Here is a 20,623-nt window from a genome sequence, read left to right on the forward strand (position 1 = left end):
CAGGGCACCACCCAGGGGTGCAGGCACTGCCCAGGGGTGCAGGGCACCACCCAGGGGTGCAGGGCACTGCCCAGGGGTGCAGGGCACCACCCAGGGTGCAGGGCACAGCCCAGGGGTGCAGGGCACCACCCAGGGGTGCAGGCACTGCCCAGGGGTGCAGGGCACCACCCAGGGGTGCAGGCACTGCCCAGGGGTGCAGGGCACCACCCAGGAGTGCAGGGCACCATCCAGGGGTGCAGGGCACTGCCCAGGGTGCAGGCACAGCCCAGGAGTGCAGGGCACAGCCCAGGGGTGCAGGGCACAGCCCAGGGGTGCAGGGCACCACCCAGGGGTGCAGGCACTGCCCAGGGGTGCAGGGCACCACCCAGGGGTGCAGGCACTGCCCAGGGGTGCAGGCACAGCCCAGGGGTGCTGTCAGGCCAAAGGCCTCGGTGCCAGGACACCCCTTTGGAAGCAGAAACCCCTCTGCTCTCCCAGGCTGGTGCTGCAGATGTCCCAGGTGAGCGTTACAGCCTCACCCTCCAGCACAGCATGGGCTTGGCTGGGCCAGGGTGGGAATGGGGAGCCCTGAGCAGCAGGAGGGGTACAAAGCCAGGGGAACACAGACACCAATGTGGACACCACGACAGAAGTGCCCTTGGCCCGGAGCTGGGCTGCAGATGGACACACAAGGTTTGGCAGAAGGTCACGAGGAGCCTGCCCCACCCTCCTAAGCAGAGCCCCCCTCCCCATGGGAGTCCTGCAGGCCATGGCACAGCAGTGCTGGCTCCCCCAAAGGGCTGAATTGTCCTGGAAAAAAAGTACAGAGCACCCCAAGGGCAGGGAGAGGCAGCTGTGCTGTGGGACACTGGCAGCACCCACCCCAGTGCTGCATGGGCTGCCCCTCTGCAAAGGGAAACAGCTCAGAGATGCTGGCTGGAGAGACTGGGGGGCATGGGAGGAAGGAAAGCCCCCCTGCAGGCTGAAGGAAGAGCAGCCCCAGCCCAGCCTGAGGCTCAGGTGTTGGGACAGGGCAGTCTGGGCAGCAGCAAGGTGGAACAGAGCTTCTCCTGTCAGGGGGCTGGGGATGAGGGATGCTGGCAGAGCCCCACCAGCATGGAGCAGAAGGCACAGGAGGATGAAGGGTGCATGGAGGAGCCCCAGGACCAGGCCCTGCCCCCTCCAGCTCAGTGCTCAGTATGAGCTGGGTGCTCCCACAGTCTCATCTGCCCCCTCCCAGCTCCAGAGCACAGGTCTCAAAATGCTTTTGGAGCTGCCAGGAATGAAGCTGGAGCCTGAGGGCAGCAGGGAGCAGGACTCACGGACAAGAGCAGAGAGAACGGGCTGGGCTGGGATCTGCAGAGCCCCGGGAGAGGGGAGAGGGATAAGATTTGCATAGGATTTTAACAGGGCAAAGACCTTGTGCAAGCTCGGGGTACAAAAATCAGGCCTTGCTATTGCTGGTGTTGGGCAGGAATGGGGGAGTCCAGTGGGCAGGGCTTGCTCTGGGCTAGCCAGCACAGCACGTGGGGGCTGGAGGCTCTTCTGGCCCAGCTTTGCTTCACCTCCCAGAGCCCAGGGGTGGAACTGGAGCTGGCCCAGCTCCCCACGAAGAACTCAGGTTCCACTGGCCACAAAGTTGGCAGCAAAGCTCAAGGGGTGCAGGGGATTGGGGGTTTCCAAAGCCTCCTGTTTCTCCATCCCCCACAACTGGAACCACCCAGCAAGGGCCTAAAGGCTCTGCTGGCTTCAGTGGGGACACTGGTGACACACAAAGGACCTTGGGGAGCAGTTTCTGCCCTGACTGTGGAATTACAGCTTGAGTCCATCCTTCCTGCAGCCCAGCTCTGGGGTAGCTGTGGAAGCAGGGGAGCAGAGAGCCCCCTGGGGCTGTGAGGGGATCTGAGGGGTCAGGGCAGGGGTGAGTGCCACACAGCTGGAACTCTGCTCCCTGGGCTGTGAGCAGCCACCACTGCCTGAGCACCAACCCATGGGAGGCTGCAGCTGCTTTGCTCTGGGGAAAAAGCACGTGAAAAGGGAGAAAACACAACAATCTGCAATTTTGCTGTTCACAGACTGGATTCCAGATGCTCCCCAGTCCTGTGGCATGCACAGCTCGTGTGCAGGGAGGCAGGGGCTGGCTGACAGGGGCACTGGAGGCCCCTGGGCTGGGGACACAGGAAATGTCCCATGGCAGTGCCCCAGTTCTGCTGCTTCCCTGAGGCAGCCTGGGCAAAGAGGAACCAGAAGCTGCACAGAAGGGAAGGCAGCCCCCATGTGATAAAGGAAGCTTGGGGGGGGCTCAGTGGCCCCCAAAGAGGAGGGCAAAGTGGCCCCAGGAGCAGCCATGCAAGCAAAGGCTGAGAGAGGAAGGAGGAAATGGAATAAATGGCACCATAGAGCATGTCACCCCCTGTGACACCTCTCCTGGCAGCACCACTGCTGTGGGGACACACAGACAGGCACAGGAGCAGGTCTGGGCATCTCTAACATCCCGAGTGGAATGGAGCAGAGCTCTGGGCTGGGGACGGTGCAGACCTGGCCCTCACTGACCACAACACCTAAAGACAAGAGTTTCATTGCTACAGGGTGACATTTCAGGGCTGGGCTGGTGGGATTTTGGGGACAGCACCTGGCAGTGGTTGTTTTTAGAAAAGCCACTTTCCCTGGCAGGTTACAGGCACCATGTTCACACAGAGCCAAACACACTGGCAAGACAAAGGAATTTTTCCTTGCTGCTCTTCCCAATTGTTCCCTGAGCACCTGAAAGCAGAGATGCCACTGAGGCCACACTGGGCTGGCACACGCAGCTGTCACCCTGTGCCATCGAGGCAGCAGTGCCACCCCCTACATTGTGCTTTTGAGATGATCTCTCCAAGCCCTGGCTCTGAGGGCTTGTGCTCAAGGATCTTCACTCAGGCCTTGCCATGGAAGGATGTTGGCTGGATTTGCTGTCAAAGGAACATTTTAAACCATTAAATTCAGCTGAAAAGCCCCATTTTTGTTACAATGCCTGGGGATTCAGGGATGGTGAGAAAGGCTCTGGCTCATCAGGATTCCTCCTTGGCCTGCAGGACTCGGAGGGGATAAAGAAGTTCAGCAAATTTGTGAACAACTCATAAATCTTCTCAGGTTTCCAATTTTGTTGAATTGATGGATTTTTCTTGACTAGTCCCTTTAAGTCCAGTTGTCCATTACTGCCACCTCCAATTCTTGGGGCAAAATCAAAGGCATTGTGAACCACTTTTAAATATTTTTTTGTAGGGTTTCAAGCTTTCCAGGGCTGGGACACTGCTCCATCCCTCCTGGCCCTGGGACAGGGGCACTGAGCCAGCCAAGACCCCTGGGCAGTGGGTTCTTTGCAGCCCCAGCACTGTCACCAGTGGAGCAGGAACTCATGGATGAAACAAAGCAGCTGCTGAGCCCTCCAGTTTGCACTCCAGAGTATGAACAGGAGTCAGGGCTGTCACACAGGGAGAAAACCTCATCCATGTCCCTGCCCACTGCTGCAGCACCCAGAAGAGCCCCAGGAGGGAGGCGCTGTAACCTGTGGAGCTGATTAAGCTGAAATCAGCCTAGAAGCACCTGGGTTATGGAACCACTGAGTTTCCTGCCCTTCCCAGGGACAGAGTTGGGGCTGCTGAGGTCTCACCATGCAAAGGAATGGTGGGAGCACCCAAAAGCTTCAGAGGGATGGCTGGATGGTGGGGCAGGGCCAGGGGCCCCTAGCACTTGGAGTGGCTCAGTTGGAGCTGCCATAGGGCTGAGGCCACAGTGCCCAGGTGTGGGTGGGAAACAAGCACTGCCCTGAGCACCTCCAGCAGGGTTTGCCAGAGCACAAAGCACATGGAGGAGCACCAGGTTATGCCAAGAGCCTGGAGTTCCTGGGAACTGCCACAGGAGCACATCTGTGTGCCAGTCCCTCCTTTCCCCGTGCCAAAGCTACACAGCTTCCCCAGGAGCCCAGGCTGGAGCAGCACAGGGAGAGATGGAGCCTGCAGGGGAGAGGGGAGCTCCCCACATCCCCCAGAACAGCAGCCATGTCTGCCTGACTGGGCCCTGCAGAGCTGGGAAGAACCAGGCACAAAACATTTCACAAGGGGAAGGAGAGGGAAGAAACAAGAGTAAATTCCTGGTGGATGTTTTTCCAGCACCTCTTTGTTTGCTCCACACCTCCAGAGCACCCAGAGGGGCTGCCAGGGATCCTCCTCCTGCTGGGGACACCAGAGTGGTCTGGAGTGACTGGGAATCCCTTGGAGTGAAGGGACAGCTGGCCCAGCCTGGCTGCTGGAGCACAGGGACAGGAGCTCCTGCTGCCCTCCTTCTCGTGTGCAGGTGAGGCGGCCACTCCCAGCCCGTGGCAGGGCTGAGCTCAGGCTGCCTCCAGGGATGCTGGGGAGATGTGACAGCAGGTGACAGCGGGGTGTGAGGCCACCCCTCCTCCTGAGCCAGCACTTTGCATTTCCAATGGCTCCAGTGCCAGAAGGGATCCTGCAGCTGCTCAGGGCTTTGCCAAGGCTGGAGTGGCCGGGTCTCTGCTCCTTCCCTGCCTGCAGCACCCTCTGCTGCTGCTGCTGCTCCTGGCCCCGTGTCCCACTGCTGCTCCGGCTGCCTCTGCCTCTTCCCAGTGCTGCAGCTTTGTTCACTCGGTCTTTGTTCAGTGCTGCTCCTGGAAGTGCCTCTGGCAGCTCTGGCCCATGGAACAGGCGCTTCCCTGTGCATCCCTCGCTGCTCTGCTCACCTGGCAGTGCCTCAGTCCCTCGGTTCTCCTCCCCACGGTGACGCTGGAACAGCCGCGGTCACATCCTCTGCCCCGGGGGCATCTCCAGAACAAAGCAACCCTGCGCAGCGCCTCAGTCACTGCCCGGGGAGGGAGCACTGCTGCCACTCGCGCTGTTTAATCTCCTTTTCCCAAATCAGAAGTGGCCGAAGAAAAGAGATGGTGAATTCAGCACATGAGTTTGTTTGTTGTCATGGAAGGTACAAGCCAGGCAAGGAAGAACATTCCCTCACTGTGGCTACATTCGCTTTTAGTGGCTTTCCGAGCCGAATCTGAGAATTCCTCTCTTTATATCCAGTCTCTCTTAATACAATTTTAATATTCTGGTTGATCCTAAAGATGCAACGTTAACTATAGAAACAGCAGCAGAAAAGCGGAGGGTACAAGACATGTTTTTATACAAAAAAAAAAATTTTTTTTGTTGCTTACAAAACATATGCAAAAGAAGCTAAAAAAACCAAAAGGCATTGCTATTTGTTCTACATAAAAAATCTCATAACTAATGTTCTTTTTTTTTAAAAAAGAAATATCAAGCTTAGGCACAATTTTGCTGCTGGCTGCTTGTGAACAAGCCAAGAGAACACGCCACCCCCTCCTAACTGAGTGATATGTATTGACTGTTCTGCACTTTATACTTAAGGCAATTTTTTGTTTCCGTTTTGTTTCTGACAAAGTGTTTTTTCCACTCCTTACGTCACGCCAGGATCCGGCTGCGTGTGTCAGTATGAGCAGTACTACAGTTCATGGGTCAACAGGGCTGCAGGTCACACCAAGGGTTTTCTTCCTACACACCTCCGTATCCAGAGGAACAAAATGATCTACAAATAAAATAAAATTAAATTAAAAAAGAAAAGTTTGAAGTGATAGAAGCTAAGTGAGAATACAACTGTGCTGCTTGCACAGCGGGCCCCAAGGCTGTCAGTCCCTGCAGGGCTGCAGCTGAGCTGTGCCTTTGTTTTGGTCAGGCTGTCCCCAGGCACTCAGTGGGGCAGGGGACACCAAGGGACTGTGTGCTCTCCATGCACTGCATGGGATCAGCTCCTGACGGCCACTCCTGGATCTGCTCAATCCCCCACCCACCACCTCTGTGCTGCTCACATGCTCCCAGGGGCCCTTAAAAGCAGGAACAGCCCATGGGAGCCTGTGCCTGCCACAGCCTCACCAAGGGATTTGCACCTTCTCTCTCTTGGCATTTCTGGGACTTGCCCATTCCCTCTCATAGAGCCACAAGGAAAAGGAATTGTTGGTTTCCAGAAGCCAACTGGGGCAGGACTGGGAGGTGCAGAGCAGAGCTGAGCCCACCAGAGAGCTCCAAACCCCCATCCCAACTATGGGGCTGCACTCTTCTGTGGGCCAGAGGCTCTGGGTGTCCATGGGGAACGTGACACACAGAGAGAGAAAATCATGGAATGGGTGGGTTAGGCTGGAAGGGACCTTAAAGCTCATCTTATTCCATGGGCAGGGACACCTCTCACCATCTGAGGTTGCTCCAAGCCCCTCCAGCCTGGCCTTGGACACTTCAGGGATGGGGCAGGCACAGCTGCTCTGGGCACCCTGTGCCAGGCCTGGCACACATGCAGGTCATTGGTTTCAGGGAAATGAAGCAAGGCTGTGGCTGCTGCTGAGGGAGTGGGGCTGACCAGCCTGAGCAGGGCACGGGCACAGGGCTGGAGCCACACTGGGATGTGGCATCAAAGGTGGGGACCAGTACCTTTACATGTGTCCAACAGGGTTGTGACCGTCTCCTAGACCAGGATGGGAAGCTGACAGTGTCATCTGGGGGTCTCCTACCACTCCGGACACTTTCTCCTCTTCCCGACGCTTCAAGCAGGCGGCTTTTGGGTTCAGATTGCGCTCTGTGCCCAAAACAGCAAGGGAGGGGAGCAACCTCAGTCTGGGCACCAGCATCACCCTGGCAGCAGCACCCCAGAGGGACAGAGGGGACCATGCCAGGCAGGCCTGTGTGAGGAGATGAGCTCCTGCAGTGCTCACTGCTGCCCCAGTCCCTGCAGGATCCTGCCAGGCCCCTGCTCGAGCAGAACCCCAGGCCCAGCTGCACCCCCACTTCAACATGGAATTGTGAAATGGTTTGGGTTGGAAGGAATATTAAAGTCCATCTTGTTCCATCAACATGGAATCATGGAATCCTTTGGGTTGGAAGGAATATTACAGCCCATCTTGTTCCAACCCCCTGCCATGGGCAGGGACACATCTCACTGTCCCAGGCTGCTCCAAGCCCTGCCCAACCCGCCAGGGACAGGGGGCAAGGATCCAGGGGCAGCCCCAGCTGCTCTGGGCACCCTGTACCAGGGCATCTCCATGTGCTTGTTACAGGAACCCCCAAGTGCCTCAGCCAGCACTCAGAGCTGAGGACTGAATTTTCCAAAGCTGCTTAATGGGATCCAGGTGCAAAATCATATTAAGCATGAGCAGAGAGAGAGAGCAGCCTCAAATCCACCCCGGGCTGGGGCTGGGGAGAGCTCAGCAGCCAGAGGTGCTGCTGGCACTGCAAACACACAGCTCAGAGTGAAAGCAGAGCGAGGACAGAGAAGCAGGAGCATGCAGAGACAGGGGGAGAGACAGGCCCCGAAATGCACCTGCAGCGGTACCATACCTCGTACTTGCTGCTCCAGGCCCAGAATGACCTGCACGGCCTGCTGCAGGATGATCAGTTTGGTCTGTGCTTTGTCCGTTTTTAAGTGCATCTGGCACATTCGTCCCAGCTCTTTAAAGGCCTCGTTAATGTCCCGCACTCGCACCCTCTCCCTGGCGTTATTGGCCATGCGCCTCTCCCGGTCCCTCAGATCTTTGTCCTCCAGTGACAAGGCCTCGTCTGTACTGCTGGGTTCACAGCACCACAGGGTTAGTCAGGGGGTGCCACCAGGGGGGCTCTCTATGTTGCCGTGCTGGGAGTGCTCCGGGTGTCCACTGGAAAGGGCCCAAACGGCCTCACTTTGCAAAGCCAATTCCTCTGGGTGCTTCCAGAGCAGCCCGGGCTGTGTCACCTCTGCAAGGCCAGGGAAGGTGCTGCCAGCACAGGGCCAGGTGCCCAGGGGGGCTGGAGGGGCCACTGGGGGCAAGGGTGGGCATTGATGCAGCATCACCCACCAACACCTTCCACCCTCTGCAAAATTTTGCCTTATTTTTTGTTTTCAACTGAAAAATCGAAGACTGGGGGAGGCTTTCTGCCAAAAACGTAAGGTTTGTCCCCCATGGAAAGATTTTGGCAGGAAGCAAATCTTTCTTTGTAAGATTTCCTTCCTAAATTCCATGTGCAGCTTCCAGTGCTGGTGTTTGGAGCAGTGGTGCTGCAGCAGCATGAGCAGCCTGGCCTGGCACCCTCAGGAGCTGCTCTGAGGATCACACTTGGATGCAGACACTGAATCCAGATCTTTCCACACAACCAGAAGGGGTGATTTTTTTTTCCAGGCACAGTGAGAAGCTCAGGGGGAGCCCCCACTGCTGACAGCACTCCAGGGATGCCCAGCACAGGCAGGGGTGGGGGAAGCAAAGTTGTGCTGGCAGCATCTTGAACCATGGCCTTGCCCATCCCCTCCAAAGCCCCAATTTAAATACAGACGACCTTCTCCCCCAGAGCAAAACTTCTTGCAGGAAGACACCTATCTGAGGAGAGTCCTTGGGTGAGACCTGACACTGGGACAGCCTGTGGGCTCCTGGGAGCCATGTGAGGATCAGCCTTTAGCAAAGAGGGGCTGCAGAGTCAGAGCCCTCCTGAAGAGCCCATGGACAGTGCAGGGCCATGTGAGGGGGAGCAGGGGCTCCCTGGCAAGCACTGCCTGTGTGGGACTGAGGGCTGCCCACTGGCCCTGCTGCACCCTCTCCTCACTGCCCTGTCCCTGCCTGTGTCCCCTCCTGGCTGCCCCAGTGGCACTGCCACCTCCTCTCCACAGTCAGCACAGGCAGGGGGACGGCGCCATCCTGGCACCTGTGCCCCCACACAGGATCCCAGATCCTCCCTCCAGCACAGGCTGGGGGCTGCAGCTCCTTGCTGGTGGCCAGTCCCAGCTGGTGGCTCCCCCAGCAGGGACAAGCTTGGATGTCACACCTGGGCAGGACAGAGCTGTGTCCCCAGCACCAGCACTGGCAGCTTGCACTGTGTGAGCATGGGATGCTTCAGCTGCCTTGTGCCCCTGCAGTCACCGACCAGCCTAAAACTCCTCAGTCTCCTCCTTTCCCTTCCTGCAGCTGCTGTGGCAGTGGGAGGATCCTGGCAGCCCCCCTGGCACACAGGGACCCGATGGCAGCACTGCCAGAGGGGTTGTGAGGGTGGGATCCTCTCCTGGAAAGCAGCACAAAGCCAAGGAGGGGACACTGCCTGTCTGCACTCTCTGCTGAGGGAGCCTGCAGGGCTCAGCCACCTCTGGCTGCCTCCAGGAAGGGTTTAAAAAGGGACAAGCGTGGGAGACCAAAGTGAACACGGTGCCAACTCTGCCTAAGCCCTGCCCCACCCTCGGCCTGCCTGGGATCCGTGAGCAGCAAGTACAAGGTAGAGTGGGACCACCGAGAGGTCACGGCTGGGGCATGTCTGTAGGAGATTGGAAAGAACAGAACCAAAAAGTATAAACTTGAAATAAAAAAAAAATCAAAAAGGAAGGGGAAATTAAAAAAGAAGACAGGAAAAAATATACATGTTATGAAAGGCAAAAAATTACAAACTGAAGAGAGGCACAAAGGACTCCAACATCAAGGCACAGCAAGGCCAGCAGAGAGGAGCACAGGCAGGCACAGCCCCCGACGCGTGTTACACAGCTCTGCAGAGAGAAAGGGGTTAACCTGCCCGGAGCGCTGCAGGCGGGGCAGGGGCGGGACAGGAGCACATGCACTGCGGGATGGGGACAGAGCGCCACGGCCTGGGGGGACAGCCGGGACTGCCACCCTGGGCCTCGGGGGACAGCCGGGACTGCCACCCTGGGCCTGGGAGGACAGCCGGGACTGCCACCCTGGGCCTGGGGGGAACAGCCGGGACTGCCACCCTGGGCCTGGGGGGACAGCCGGGACTGCCACCCTGGGCCTGGGAGGACAGCCGGGACTGCCACCCTGGGCCTCGGGGGACAGCCGGGACTGCCACCCTGGGCCTGGGGGGAACAGCCGGGACTGCCACCCTCAGCCTGGGAGGACAGCCGGGACTGCCACTCTCAGCCGGGGGGGACAGCCGGGACTGCCACCCTCGCTTCCCCCCTGCCATGGGTGCACACACCGTGGTGCACTCGTGTGGAAGGCAGCGAGTGTGCCCTGAGCGTGCCCTGAGCGTGTCCTGGTGAGGGCAGGGGCTGCAGGACCCCGCTGGCAGCGCCAGGCTCAGAATGCACAGCGCTCCCACACCAGTGCAGGCAGCCAGGGCTGCTGAGCCCGGGCATCCCGCTGCCCTCCCGTGCCCCAGGGCTTTGCCAGGTGCCACACTGGGTCACAGCAGCACAGAGCCCCAACAGGCACACCGAGGGGAAAGGAACAGGCTCTGTGCTGCCCTTGGAGACGGCAGAGCTGGACCCCTCTGGGAGGTTCTCTAGTGGGGTTTCTGTCACTTTGCTGGCCAAGCACTGAGCACTCCTGGCTGCGGGCAAGCAGGACATGGCACAGGCGTCCCCACGGGGACCAGCATGCAGCACACACGGTGGCAGCGGGGGACAAAGGAGAGAACAGCAGGGATGGATGCAAAAAAGGCAAAAAAAAAAAAAATTAAAAGGACATCGACGGCCTTGGGTTGGTCCCCAAGGTCACAGGGGAGAGAGACAGTGCGAGGCACCACAGCACATCACAGGAGACAGACAGACAGACAGCCCCGTGCCGATCAGGTACGTAAATATCACCACTCCGGGACCCTCACTGACCTCTAACTTGTTGCTCCAGGTTCAGTATGACTGATACGGCCTGGTGTAGGATTAGCAGTTTGGTCTGCGGTTTTTCGCTGTTTAGGTGCAGCTGGCACATGCGTCCGAGCTCCTTAAAGGCCTCGTTGATGTCACGGACCCGCAGGCGCTCACGGGCATTATTGGCGACCCTCCTTTCTCTCTCTCTCTCGGCTTTTTGCTCTGGGGGAAGAAGATCGTCCTCCTCATCCTCATCTTGACTAATGGTTTAAAATAAGAACGAGACAGGGACATTCCTCGTGTGCACTCTCAGCACTGGTCAACTCACAGACAAGAAACACACGGTGACGCAGCGAGGTGAGAGCCCCCCGTGTGCCCTGCCAGGGCCTGCTGCCCTGTGCCACGGGCAGGGACATGCAGGGCTTCAGACACAACCACTTAAGGCTCTTCTTCTGCCTCTTTTTTGTTTTCTTTTGGTTTTAAACAGCAAAGAAAGAACACACAATGTGATTAAGGCCTGAGCTTGTTGCCAGGAGTGTGCAGGGTGGCCCAGGCAAGGTGAAGGCCAGCACTGGAATCCCCAGCTGGAATCTGGGAAGATGCAGCCCTCTGCCTGCAGGGCAGGAGTGGGGCTGGTGCTGCCTCTCTGGGCACCATCACCCCGCTGAGGTCTCCGAGCTGGTGGCAAGGCTGCAGAGCAGCCAACAGGCTGAAGGACTCCACCTGAGCCTCTGCCACTCCTCTGGCTGGATGTGACAGAGGACACAGGAGCCCAAAGCAGACAGCAGAGATGCCCCAAGGCAGGGAGGGGGTCAGACTGTGTCTGACTGGGAGCACTGGCTCCTTCCTGCACAGGCAGGTGTGGGATGAGGTGCATCCCTCTGCTTTAGGAGCACGAGGATGCCCTGAGCCCACAGGGACAGCAGCCAGCAGGAGGGTGACAGGGACCCTTCCCCTGGGCAGTAGCAGGAGCCCAGGCTGTGTGAGACCACACCAGGCTCCAGGGTGGGCAGGGCTGGGGGTCTGTGCCACAGGGTGACCCCAGGCCAAGCCCAGTGCCTGGTGGGTCCTGGCAGCTGAACCCCAGCCCAAACAGCCCTGGCCTGGCAACAGAGAAAGTGAAGGGAGAGACCTGTTCAAAGAGCACCTTGTTCTGGTCCGGGAGGGTTTCAGCTCCTTCTTCTCCTCTTCTGAGTTATCTGCCACCGACGTGTTCTCCTCATCCTCCTTCTCCTCCCTCTTTATCTCGCTCGTTCCTGAGGAGACGCTGCTCCGGCCCAGCCCCCCGGACAAACCTGCAGAGAGAGCAGAGCCTGAGGGGCCTGACCCACAGGGGAGGCTGGGGGGGTCCCCAGGCTCTGCTCCTGCAGTGGCAGCCCAAACTCATCCTGCATTGCTGCTCCACACTCGGGGAAGACGTGAGGCTGCTCCCTCTGCCCTGCTGATGCTCCCAGTTCTCCCTCTTACTTCCAATTTGGGAACCCAACCTACACAGCAGAGCATTGGGAACTGTGCACCCACACCTGGCAGGGGGAATGGGAAAATACAGGTCAAACATGTAGGGTTAGATGGGATATTGGGAAGGAATTGTTCCCTGGCAGGGTGGGCAGGCCCTGGCACAGGGTGCCCAGAGCAGCTGTGGGTGCCCCTGGATCCCTGGCAGTGCCCAAGGCCAGGCTGGGCAGGGCTGGGAGCAGCCTGGGACAGTGGGAGGTGTCCCTGCCATGGCAGGGGTGAAACGGGACGAGCTTCAAGGTCCCTTCCAAGCCAGACCATTCTGGGACTCTGTGAAACCTCTGGAAAAGGCCCCAGGTAGAAACTGCCCTGTGAATGCTGCAAGGGAGCAGCAGCCTTGCAGAGACATCATCCATCTTCCCCCAGGCTGCACAGGCCTGGGCCCAGCCCCACAGGTGAGTCCCCCCAGCCCCCAGCAGGTGACCCTGGGCACAGGTGAGCCCTGGGCACAGGTAAACCCCCCTGCAGAGCTGCCTTACCACTGTACGTGTCCTGCTGCCTGCTGAGGTCCGGCAGCGAGCTGGGCTGCGATGGAAGTGTGACATGGTTGTGGAGCAAGCTGGGGGTGCTGGACAGCCCATCCTCAGGGTGGCCACCTCCCACCTGCAGCAAGGAGCAGAGTGAGCCTCAGGGAGGGAGGGATGTGTCACTGCCAGCAGGTAATGGGGACATTCACCTGAGCTGTCACCCCAGGCCATCCCCGGGCTCCATGGACTGGGCTGAGGCACAGCTGGGTGCTCCCCTTGCCCTCTCACATGGACTGGGCTGAGGCACAGCTGGGTGCTCTGGGTGCTCCCCTGCCCTCCCACCCCTGGAGCTCTGGAATGCAGCAGGGAAGAGCCAGCCTGTGCAGGAGCAGCTCTCTGGGACTGTGCTGGGGACACTGCAGCTCCCTGCTCTGAGCAGGATCTGCACCCAGCCCACAGCCCCTGTCACTACTGTGCCCCATCCCGAGGAAAAGCCCCTCTGTGCCCAGGGCAAGGCCAGCACAGCAGAGAGGACACGTGTCCTGTGTCACTGAGCACCACTGCCACCTCCCCAGTGCCACCAGAGCAAGGACATGCCAGCAACATCAACATGGCTCCGAAGGGCTGGAGGCAAAGGGTGAGGGCCCCTTGTGAGCCCACAGTGCCACACAGGCTGGGCACTGACAGGACACTCCCCAGCTGGCAGCAGCCTACAGAGGACACATCTCAGGAGCAGAACCCAGGGAGCCTGGCAGGGGATCACAGCTGCTTCTCCAGAGATGTGTCACTGCTTTCTGCAGCAGGCACCAGCTCTGCCAAAAATGTGCTGCTGCTGTGCTCACCAACCTCTGCACAAGGGGGTGATCCTGCATGGGACCCCAGCATCCACCTGCCCAGGGTGCCCTGGATCCATCCCATTCCCTGCAGCTGGAATGAGCCCTCACACACCACACAGGGACGAGGTGCCTGCCCAAACCATTCAGAGCTCCTGGTGACACCTGGCACTCCTGTACTCATTGAATCCCAAACCATTCAGAGTTCCTGGTGACACCTGGCACTCCTGTACCCACTGGATCCCTCTTCTCCCTGCATATCCCAGGGATGCCTTGAAGTTGTTTTGAGGGATTTTCAATCATGTTGCAGGGAAAGAAGAGCAGCTCTCTCACCACCTCTGCCTGCCCTGAGAAGAGACACGAGGGAAGGGCACACAGAGCTTGTGCCAAGGCTGGACTCAAAGTCCCCAGAGCAGCTGTGGCTGCCCCTGGATCCCTGGCAGTGCCCAAGGCCAGGCTGGACAGGGCTGGGAGCAGCCTGGGGCAGTGGAAGGTGTCCCTGCCATGGCAGGGGGTGAAACAAGATGAGCTTTGAGGTGCCTCCAACCCAAACCACTCTGGGACTCTGTGACTCAGGTCTCCCTTGCAGGAGCATGGGGAGTGATTTCTGTGCCTGTCACCCATGAACACTGCCAGCACCTGACCCAGGCTGACCACACTGAGCTGTTCCTGCACCAAAGGACATCCCCCTGAATGCCACGTCACACCAATGTGACACGTGTCCCCAGCGTGTCCCTGCCAGCTGCCACACTGCTCCCACACTCACCAGGCTCGGGTGCCTGCTCCCCAGGGCCATGACTGAGGCAGGGAAGGCCTGGCCCAGGCTGCCCACGGCAGCACTGTGTGCTGGGGCTGAGCCCAGCAGCCCGTGCATGTCCCCGTGGTTGCTGGCCATGGCAGAGGTCTGGCCCACGGCGTGGTTCCTCAGCACGTGGATGGCTTCATCCAACCTGTCTTCCATTTTGTTTTGCTGGAAGGGCAGGACAGAGACAGTCTGTGTTAAGTGCCCCATCCCTGGAAGTGCCCAAGGTTGGATGGGGCTTGGAGCACCCTGGTCTAGCACAAGGTGTCTCTGCCCATGGCAGGGGTGCAATGTCTGAGCTTTAAGATCCCTCCCAACCCAAACAATTCCATGATTCCAGTCCAATTCCATGACTGCAATCCCATAAAGCCAGCAGCCCCCTGCTGCTCTGCACCACAGAATGGCTCAGGTGCCACAGGGCAGGGATGGGGAGCAATAACCCCCTCAGCCAGAGCCATTCCCCAAAGACACCATGGTTCACATGAGTGGAACTGCTCAGGGCAGGCAGAACCTGCCAGGAGTCCCCAGGGCTGGGCCAGAGCCCCGGGATGCGCCTGGGGCTGTGGGGGACTCCAGGTCAGGGATGCAGCACTGGGCTCTGCTCAGCTGCTGCTCCCCAAATATCCATCCCTGGCACCCAGCTGATTCCAGGCGTCCAGGGCAGAGGGTGCCACCCAAAACCCTTCACCACCAAGCCCTGAGGGAAGAGAGAGAAAAGGAGAATTTATGGTGCCACTCACCAAAGTGTGGAGGCTCCCTTCGTAACTGGGAGATAAGGCACCCGCTCCGCCCGCCCGCGGCCACTGCGACGAGCCTGGGGACAAACACAGAGCTGGGGACCGGCCATGGCCACGGCTGCCACTAGATGGGGCTGGAAGCTGGGACACCGCGGAGCGCAGCGGCCACAGCGCCAGCACGGCACGGCACTGCTCGGGACACCGTGCCAGCACGGCACGGCACAGCAGGGCACAGCATGGCATGGGCCACTGTGGCACCAGGCACTACATGGGCCACCACGGCAATGCATGGGCTACCATGGCACTACACAGGACACTGTGGCACCACATGGCACTCCATGGATCACTATGGCACCTCATGGACCACCCCAGGGCTGTGTGGCACTGCATGGGCACTGTGGCACTGTACGGGCACTGTGGCACTGTGTGGCACTCCATGGATCACCATGGCACCTCATGGGCCACCCCAGGGCTGTGTGGCACTGCATGGGCACTGTGGCACTGCACGGGCACTGTGGCACTGCGTGGCACTACGAGCTCTGCTCTGGCTCAGCCCTTCAGGCCTCGAGAGGCGTCCCCAATGTCCCTGGGCTCAGTGACTCGCTGTGACCTCCCTGGGCACAGGGAGCCTGGGCACCAGCTCTGCTGGGCACAACAGGACCTGTCCTGCCTGAGGAGAACAGCAAAGGGCTTTCAGCAGGTGCTGAACGTGGGTTTGAACCACCCGGCTGCTTCCCAGATCCCACTGCACTTCTCCCACGGGAGGCAAATCCAGCCACAGCCTCTCTGGGATGGGACATGCAGGGACAGGGGCAGGAAGGGCAGGAGAAGGTCCCAGGGTTGCTGCCAGCCCCGGGCTGAGGTTTTGGGGCTGACCTGGGAAATTCAGTGCCTGGGAGCTCCCCAAAGCAAACCCCAACCCCCTCACCCCTCACATTGTCACTCACCTGCGAGGCCCTGCGGGGACCCGACCGGGGTGGAGGGGTTGGAGGAGAAGTTATTGCTAGAGTGGTCGGGGGAGTAAATCTGCAGGGATAGAAGGGGCATGGTCAGCAGGGCCACCTGAGCGAGCTGTCCCCTCCCAGTGGCACCCAGCACCTGCTGGGACCTCCCTTCACAGACCCACAGCCAGCACAATGACCGAGCCCAGTTCCCCCCAGTTCCCCCATCAACCCCGGGGTCTCTCTCTGTCCCCATTGTCACCACCCCTGAGTGCAGCCTCTGCTCTTCAGGACCCCTCTCAGGAGGAACCAGGAGGTCTCAGGAATTGTTGCAGGGTCACTGTCAGCACCCCTCTGCCACCATGCAAAGATCACTGAATGGGACAGAGGAAACTCTCTAGGGACCCAGTGAGACCAGTGCCCCCCAGTTTGAACCAGCACACACAGAGCAAGGACTACTGGGACCTGCAAGTGCTGCCACAAGGTCTGTGTAGGGTGGTCTTGGCAGAGCAGCACCAGGCGGGGAGGGCACAGGGCAGCAAATGGGGCTGCAGGGCCACCACAACCTGCAGTGCCTCAGTTTCCCCATCCACCAAAATGTGCTGGACTGAGATGACAGCACATGGAGAGGGGAAAACCCTCCCTAAAGGCTGCTGTGGATGTGGGGTGCATTCACCAGATGTGTTCCCTGCTGGGCAGAGGGTCCCTGCAGCAGCAGGACTGGGATTGGGCCAGGACCATCCCAAGCTCTCACCGAGGCCAGAGCCTTCCCAAGCGCGTCCCCGGAGCTCCCGGCCGTGGTTCCTCTGTTACCTGCAAGAGAGACACAGGTGCCACTGCCAAGGCCACAGACCCCAGCAGGACACAGCACCCTACAGGACCTTCCTTGGGGTCACCTACTCTGGAGTAGAATTTTTCAGCTTTAGTGCTTTGCTTGAAAATTACACGTTTGTCCAGCTCAGAGCAGCTCAGACATGGGGCACCCTCCCCTGGAAGCCACTGAGGGGCTGCAGGGACATCTCTCCAAGACCTGGGCTGGAGGTGTAGTGCCATCAACAGCAATCAGCCATCTCTGCTGCAGCACAGCCATTGCCATGGGGCATCTCAAACCCCAGCAACCACCAATGCACTGGATGAGCCTAGAGGTCTCTTCCAACCTTAATGATACCTTTATTCTGTGAATCCCAAACTTGCTTCTTCATAGTAAAACAAGGTATTTTCTACAAATCTGTGTCAGAATCCTCATTTCCTAAGGAGCATAAGCCCATTTCAGTAACAGGGTCAGAGATTAAAGCACTCAGGGGTTAATGTGGCACCCAAACTCACCAGGAACATTCCCATTCTGGATCTAGGGGAGCAGCTTCACACAGCTGTAAATCCATCCCACAACTGGATGGATTTACAGCTGTGTGAAGGAGGAGCTGCTGGGCTCCCCCCAGACCCACTCCAAGAGCTGTAAACCCCCAGAGCAGCACCTAGAACCTCTCTGTGCCTCTTCCCCAGGCAGACACACGAGGTGACACACGAGGGAGCCAAGGTGTCTGGGTGTGCTGGATGCCTCAGGCAGCAGGTGTGCCCAGCCCGGGCTGTCCAGGTGAGCTGTGCTGGCTGAGGGGTCAGTGTGAGTGCCATACCCATGATGGTGTCGGTGCCGCTGATCGGGGGTGTGTGGCTGGACACTCCGTACGCCGCGGGCGCCGAGGAGAAGCCGGACACGGAGGGCAGCCCGCCGTTCACCTCGCCTGAATGCAGCTGGTAGTTCTGCAGGGAGGGAGAGGGGGTGAGAGGAAAAGCTGTGGGGTTCAGCAGTGGGGCAGGACCCCCAGCCAGGGGAGGAGGTGACACAGCCACGTTACCATGCGCTCGTGCTGGTGTAAACTGTTGAAGCCGCTGGACTGCGGGAGCGGGGACGAGGAGCTGCCCAGCATGGCACCGTAACTCGACTGGCTCATGGCACCCGGGGAACTCCACAGGTCTGCAGAGTTATGGAGTCCATCTGCAAGGAGCCCAGAGCTGAGTGGGGCAGGGACAGCAGGAGGCAGCCCCCAGCCCCAGGGGGGAACAGTCAGCCCTGGCTGAGGGGCTGGGACTGTCCCCACCGTGTCCTGCCTGTGCTGAGAATCACCCACTGAGCAAATCAGGACAAACTTTCTGGGACAGGGACAGGAGCCCAGCAAGGGCTGCTGCTGTGCCAGGCCTTGGCATGGAGCTCAGGGCAAGGTTCTGCCCCCTGAGGCTGCTGGGCACTGCCCAGGCTGCCCAGGGAATGGTGCCTAGGCTGCCAGAGCTGCAGGAGCTCCCAGGGCTGCTCAGGGTGGGGCTGTTGGGGTGGCTCTGCAGGGACTGCACTGATATTCCCTTTGGGTCCCTTCCCACTCAGGATTTTGGATGATTTTGGGGCTGCATTGTGCCTCATGCACTGCTGCCCTGAGCTCCCTCCAGATGTGCAATCCCTCCCATGGTCCATAACAGGCAAGGCTGCCCCTGCTCTGCCCAGCTTGTGGGATCACAGGGCTGGGAATAACTCACCTGTCATGTAAAAGGCTCCAGGATACACAGTGCTGGGAGGTTTTGAGGGAGTATATCCAGCTGGATCCCTGCTGTAGTCATCACCTGAGTTGGATGGATACACCTGTGGGGCAGGAAAGGGGTTCAAGAGAAGGCCTTGGTCAGTCCACAGCCCCACACCCTCACCATGGCTGATCTCAACCCTGTGCAGCTTAAACTTCAAACCTCAAACTTCAGGTGATCAAACACCACCTCTGCCATGGCAACAGAGCAGCAATTGCTTCACTCAGCTGATCTTTCAAGGGATGCAGGGACAGGACCCAGGGAATGGCTCCCACTGCCACAGGGCAGGGCTGGATGGGAGATTGGGAATCAGGAATTGTTCCCTGGCAGGGTGGGCAGGCCCTGGCACAGGGTGCCCAGAGCAGCTGGGGTTGCCCCTGGATCCCTGGCAGTGCCCAAGGCCAGGTTGTGCAAGGCTTGGAGCACTCAGGGACAGTGGGAGGTGTCCCTGCCATGGCAGGGGTGGCACTGGATGGGATTTAAGGTCCCTTCCATCCCAAACCATCTGATGACCCAGGAGCTTTGCTTTGATTCATCCCACAGCAGATCTGAGGGGGAACTGGAGCAGCTCAGCCAAAGTCCTCAAAGGGCACAGCCCCATGTGGAGCAGAGCAGGGGCCAGGGCACAGAGGACAGGGTACAGTGTTCCTTTCTGTTTGTTCCTGTCACCCTCCTTGGTCCCCAGAACCTGCCCAGCTCCAGCAGAAGTTTCGGCTCTGCTCCAGTTCCGTTTTCCATGGTTATAACATTTTCTGGGTAACCACAAAAGCCACCACTGCTGCAGTGACCCCACACTGGGGGAACAGGCTGGGCAGTGCCAGTGGACACCTGTGTCACCTTGGTACCCCCCTGTGCCAACCCTGCCCTGTGCCAGGCTCCTGAGCACAGCTCCCACTCAAAGCCCTCAGGAAAACCAGGCTGAGGGGAAACTGAGGCACGTGGGGCTGAGCAGCCCCTCACAGCCACTGTCACAGGGGAGGGACAAACCTCAGAGAGCCCTCACAGAGCTCTTGGGTCAGATTTCTGCAGCACTGCTCTGCTCTGTGATTTAACAGCACATTAAGCACAAGAAAAAGCTTTTCCTTCCCTTCTAAATTACCAAACCTATCCTAGAAAGCCCTGACCGAAAATCAGCTTCTGCCAGGACAAAAACAGACTTCTTTTTTTTAAAGCAGAAATTCGACATGCAAAGAAACCGAAATGGCATTCAAAGAAACTGAAATAGCTCTCAGATGATGTGAGAACTTTTGTCACAGGTTATTTTAATCTCCTTTGATTCATTCTGAAACCGATAATCTTTTTTTTTTAATCCAGACGAAAGCAGAGGTGGGGCAGGGGCCAGGCCCTGCCTGGCACACACAGTTCTCTTTGGGAAGGAAACTTGCCTGAGTTTCTTTTTCCCCACAGCCAGCTGCTCCCTTCCAGCCCTTGCCCTCACCAGTAAAAAGGGACAAAATTGATGGTGGGGAATAAAAGACACAATCAGAGAATCCTGAAGGTTGGAAGAGACCTTTAAGATCAAGTCCAAACATAAAAGCAGAAGCACCACCATGTTCACCACTAACCCATGCCCTCCAGTGCCACATCCACATGTTTTCTGAACAATTCCAAGGTGGTGACTCCACCATGGCCCTGGACAGCCTGTGCCAGGCTTCTTTTTGTTTAAAAAACAACCCCAAAGCGCCCCAGAAATCCAGCAAGGGTCAGTGGAGATGGGGAAGGGTCTGGAGCACCAGGGGAGGCTGAGGGAGCTGGGAAGGGGCTCAGCCTGGAGAAAAGGAGGCTCAGGGGGGACCTTGTGGCTCTGCACAGCTCCTGACAGGAGGGGACAGCCCAGGGGAGAACAGGGACAGGAGCAGAGGGAACGGCCTCAGGGTGGGCCAGGGGAGGTTCAGATTGGAAATTAGGAAAATTTCTTCACAGGAAGTGTTGTGAAGCTTTGGAACAGACTTCCCAGGGTAGGAGTGGAGTCACCATCCCTGAAGTGTTCAAACAATGTGTGAATGTGGCACTTGGGGACACGGGTCAGCAGTGGCCTTGGCAGTGCTGGGGAACAGTTGGATTCTGTGACCCTCAGAGGGCTTTTCCAACCTTAATGACTCTGTGACTCTACAGAGAACTCGTAAAATAAAGACACAAAAAAGAAGAGAGAGGGGGAAGGGCAAATCCT

General features: G+C 58.6%; 1 protein-coding gene across 7 annotated transcripts in view; it reads right to left on the reverse strand.

Moving 5' to 3' along the window:
* Positions 1 to 289: 289 nt before the first annotated feature.
* TCF3 (transcription factor 3) overlaps positions 290 to 20,623 on the reverse strand; it is an 81,870-nt gene continuing 61,536 nt past the window's right edge. For 2 of the 7 annotated variants that reach the window (XM_059489506.1, XM_059489504.1), the window contains exons 9-20: positions 18,412 to 18,514; positions 17,739 to 17,878; positions 17,517 to 17,643; positions 16,637 to 16,695; positions 15,889 to 15,967; positions 14,945 to 15,018; positions 14,169 to 14,372; positions 12,582 to 12,705; positions 11,735 to 11,882; positions 7,374 to 7,600; positions 6,471 to 6,615; positions 290 to 5,577 (exon numbers count right to left, since the gene is read on the reverse strand). In XM_059489506.1, the coding sequence (XP_059345489.1) occupies positions 6,473 to 6,615; positions 7,374 to 7,600; positions 11,735 to 11,882; positions 12,582 to 12,705; positions 14,169 to 14,372; positions 14,945 to 15,018; positions 15,889 to 15,967; positions 16,637 to 16,695; positions 17,517 to 17,643; positions 17,739 to 17,878; positions 18,412 to 18,514 (1,428 nt within the window). In that variant the 3' untranslated portion in view covers positions 290 to 5,577; positions 6,471 to 6,472. Of the gene's footprint in view, positions 5,578 to 6,470; positions 6,616 to 7,373; positions 7,601 to 10,608; positions 10,848 to 11,719; positions 11,883 to 12,581; positions 12,706 to 14,168; positions 14,373 to 14,944; positions 15,019 to 15,888; positions 15,968 to 16,636; positions 16,696 to 17,516; positions 17,644 to 17,738; positions 17,879 to 18,411; positions 18,515 to 20,623 lie in introns of those variants that run through there. The other 5 variants (XM_059489503.1, XM_059489500.1, XM_059489505.1 and 2 more) reach the window with 4 other exon arrangements.

Source organism: Ammospiza nelsoni, chromosome 27, assembly GCF_027579445.1.
Source record: "Ammospiza nelsoni isolate bAmmNel1 chromosome 27, bAmmNel1.pri, whole genome shotgun sequence".
NCBI lineage: Eukaryota > Metazoa > Chordata > Aves > Passeriformes > Passerellidae > Ammospiza > Ammospiza nelsoni.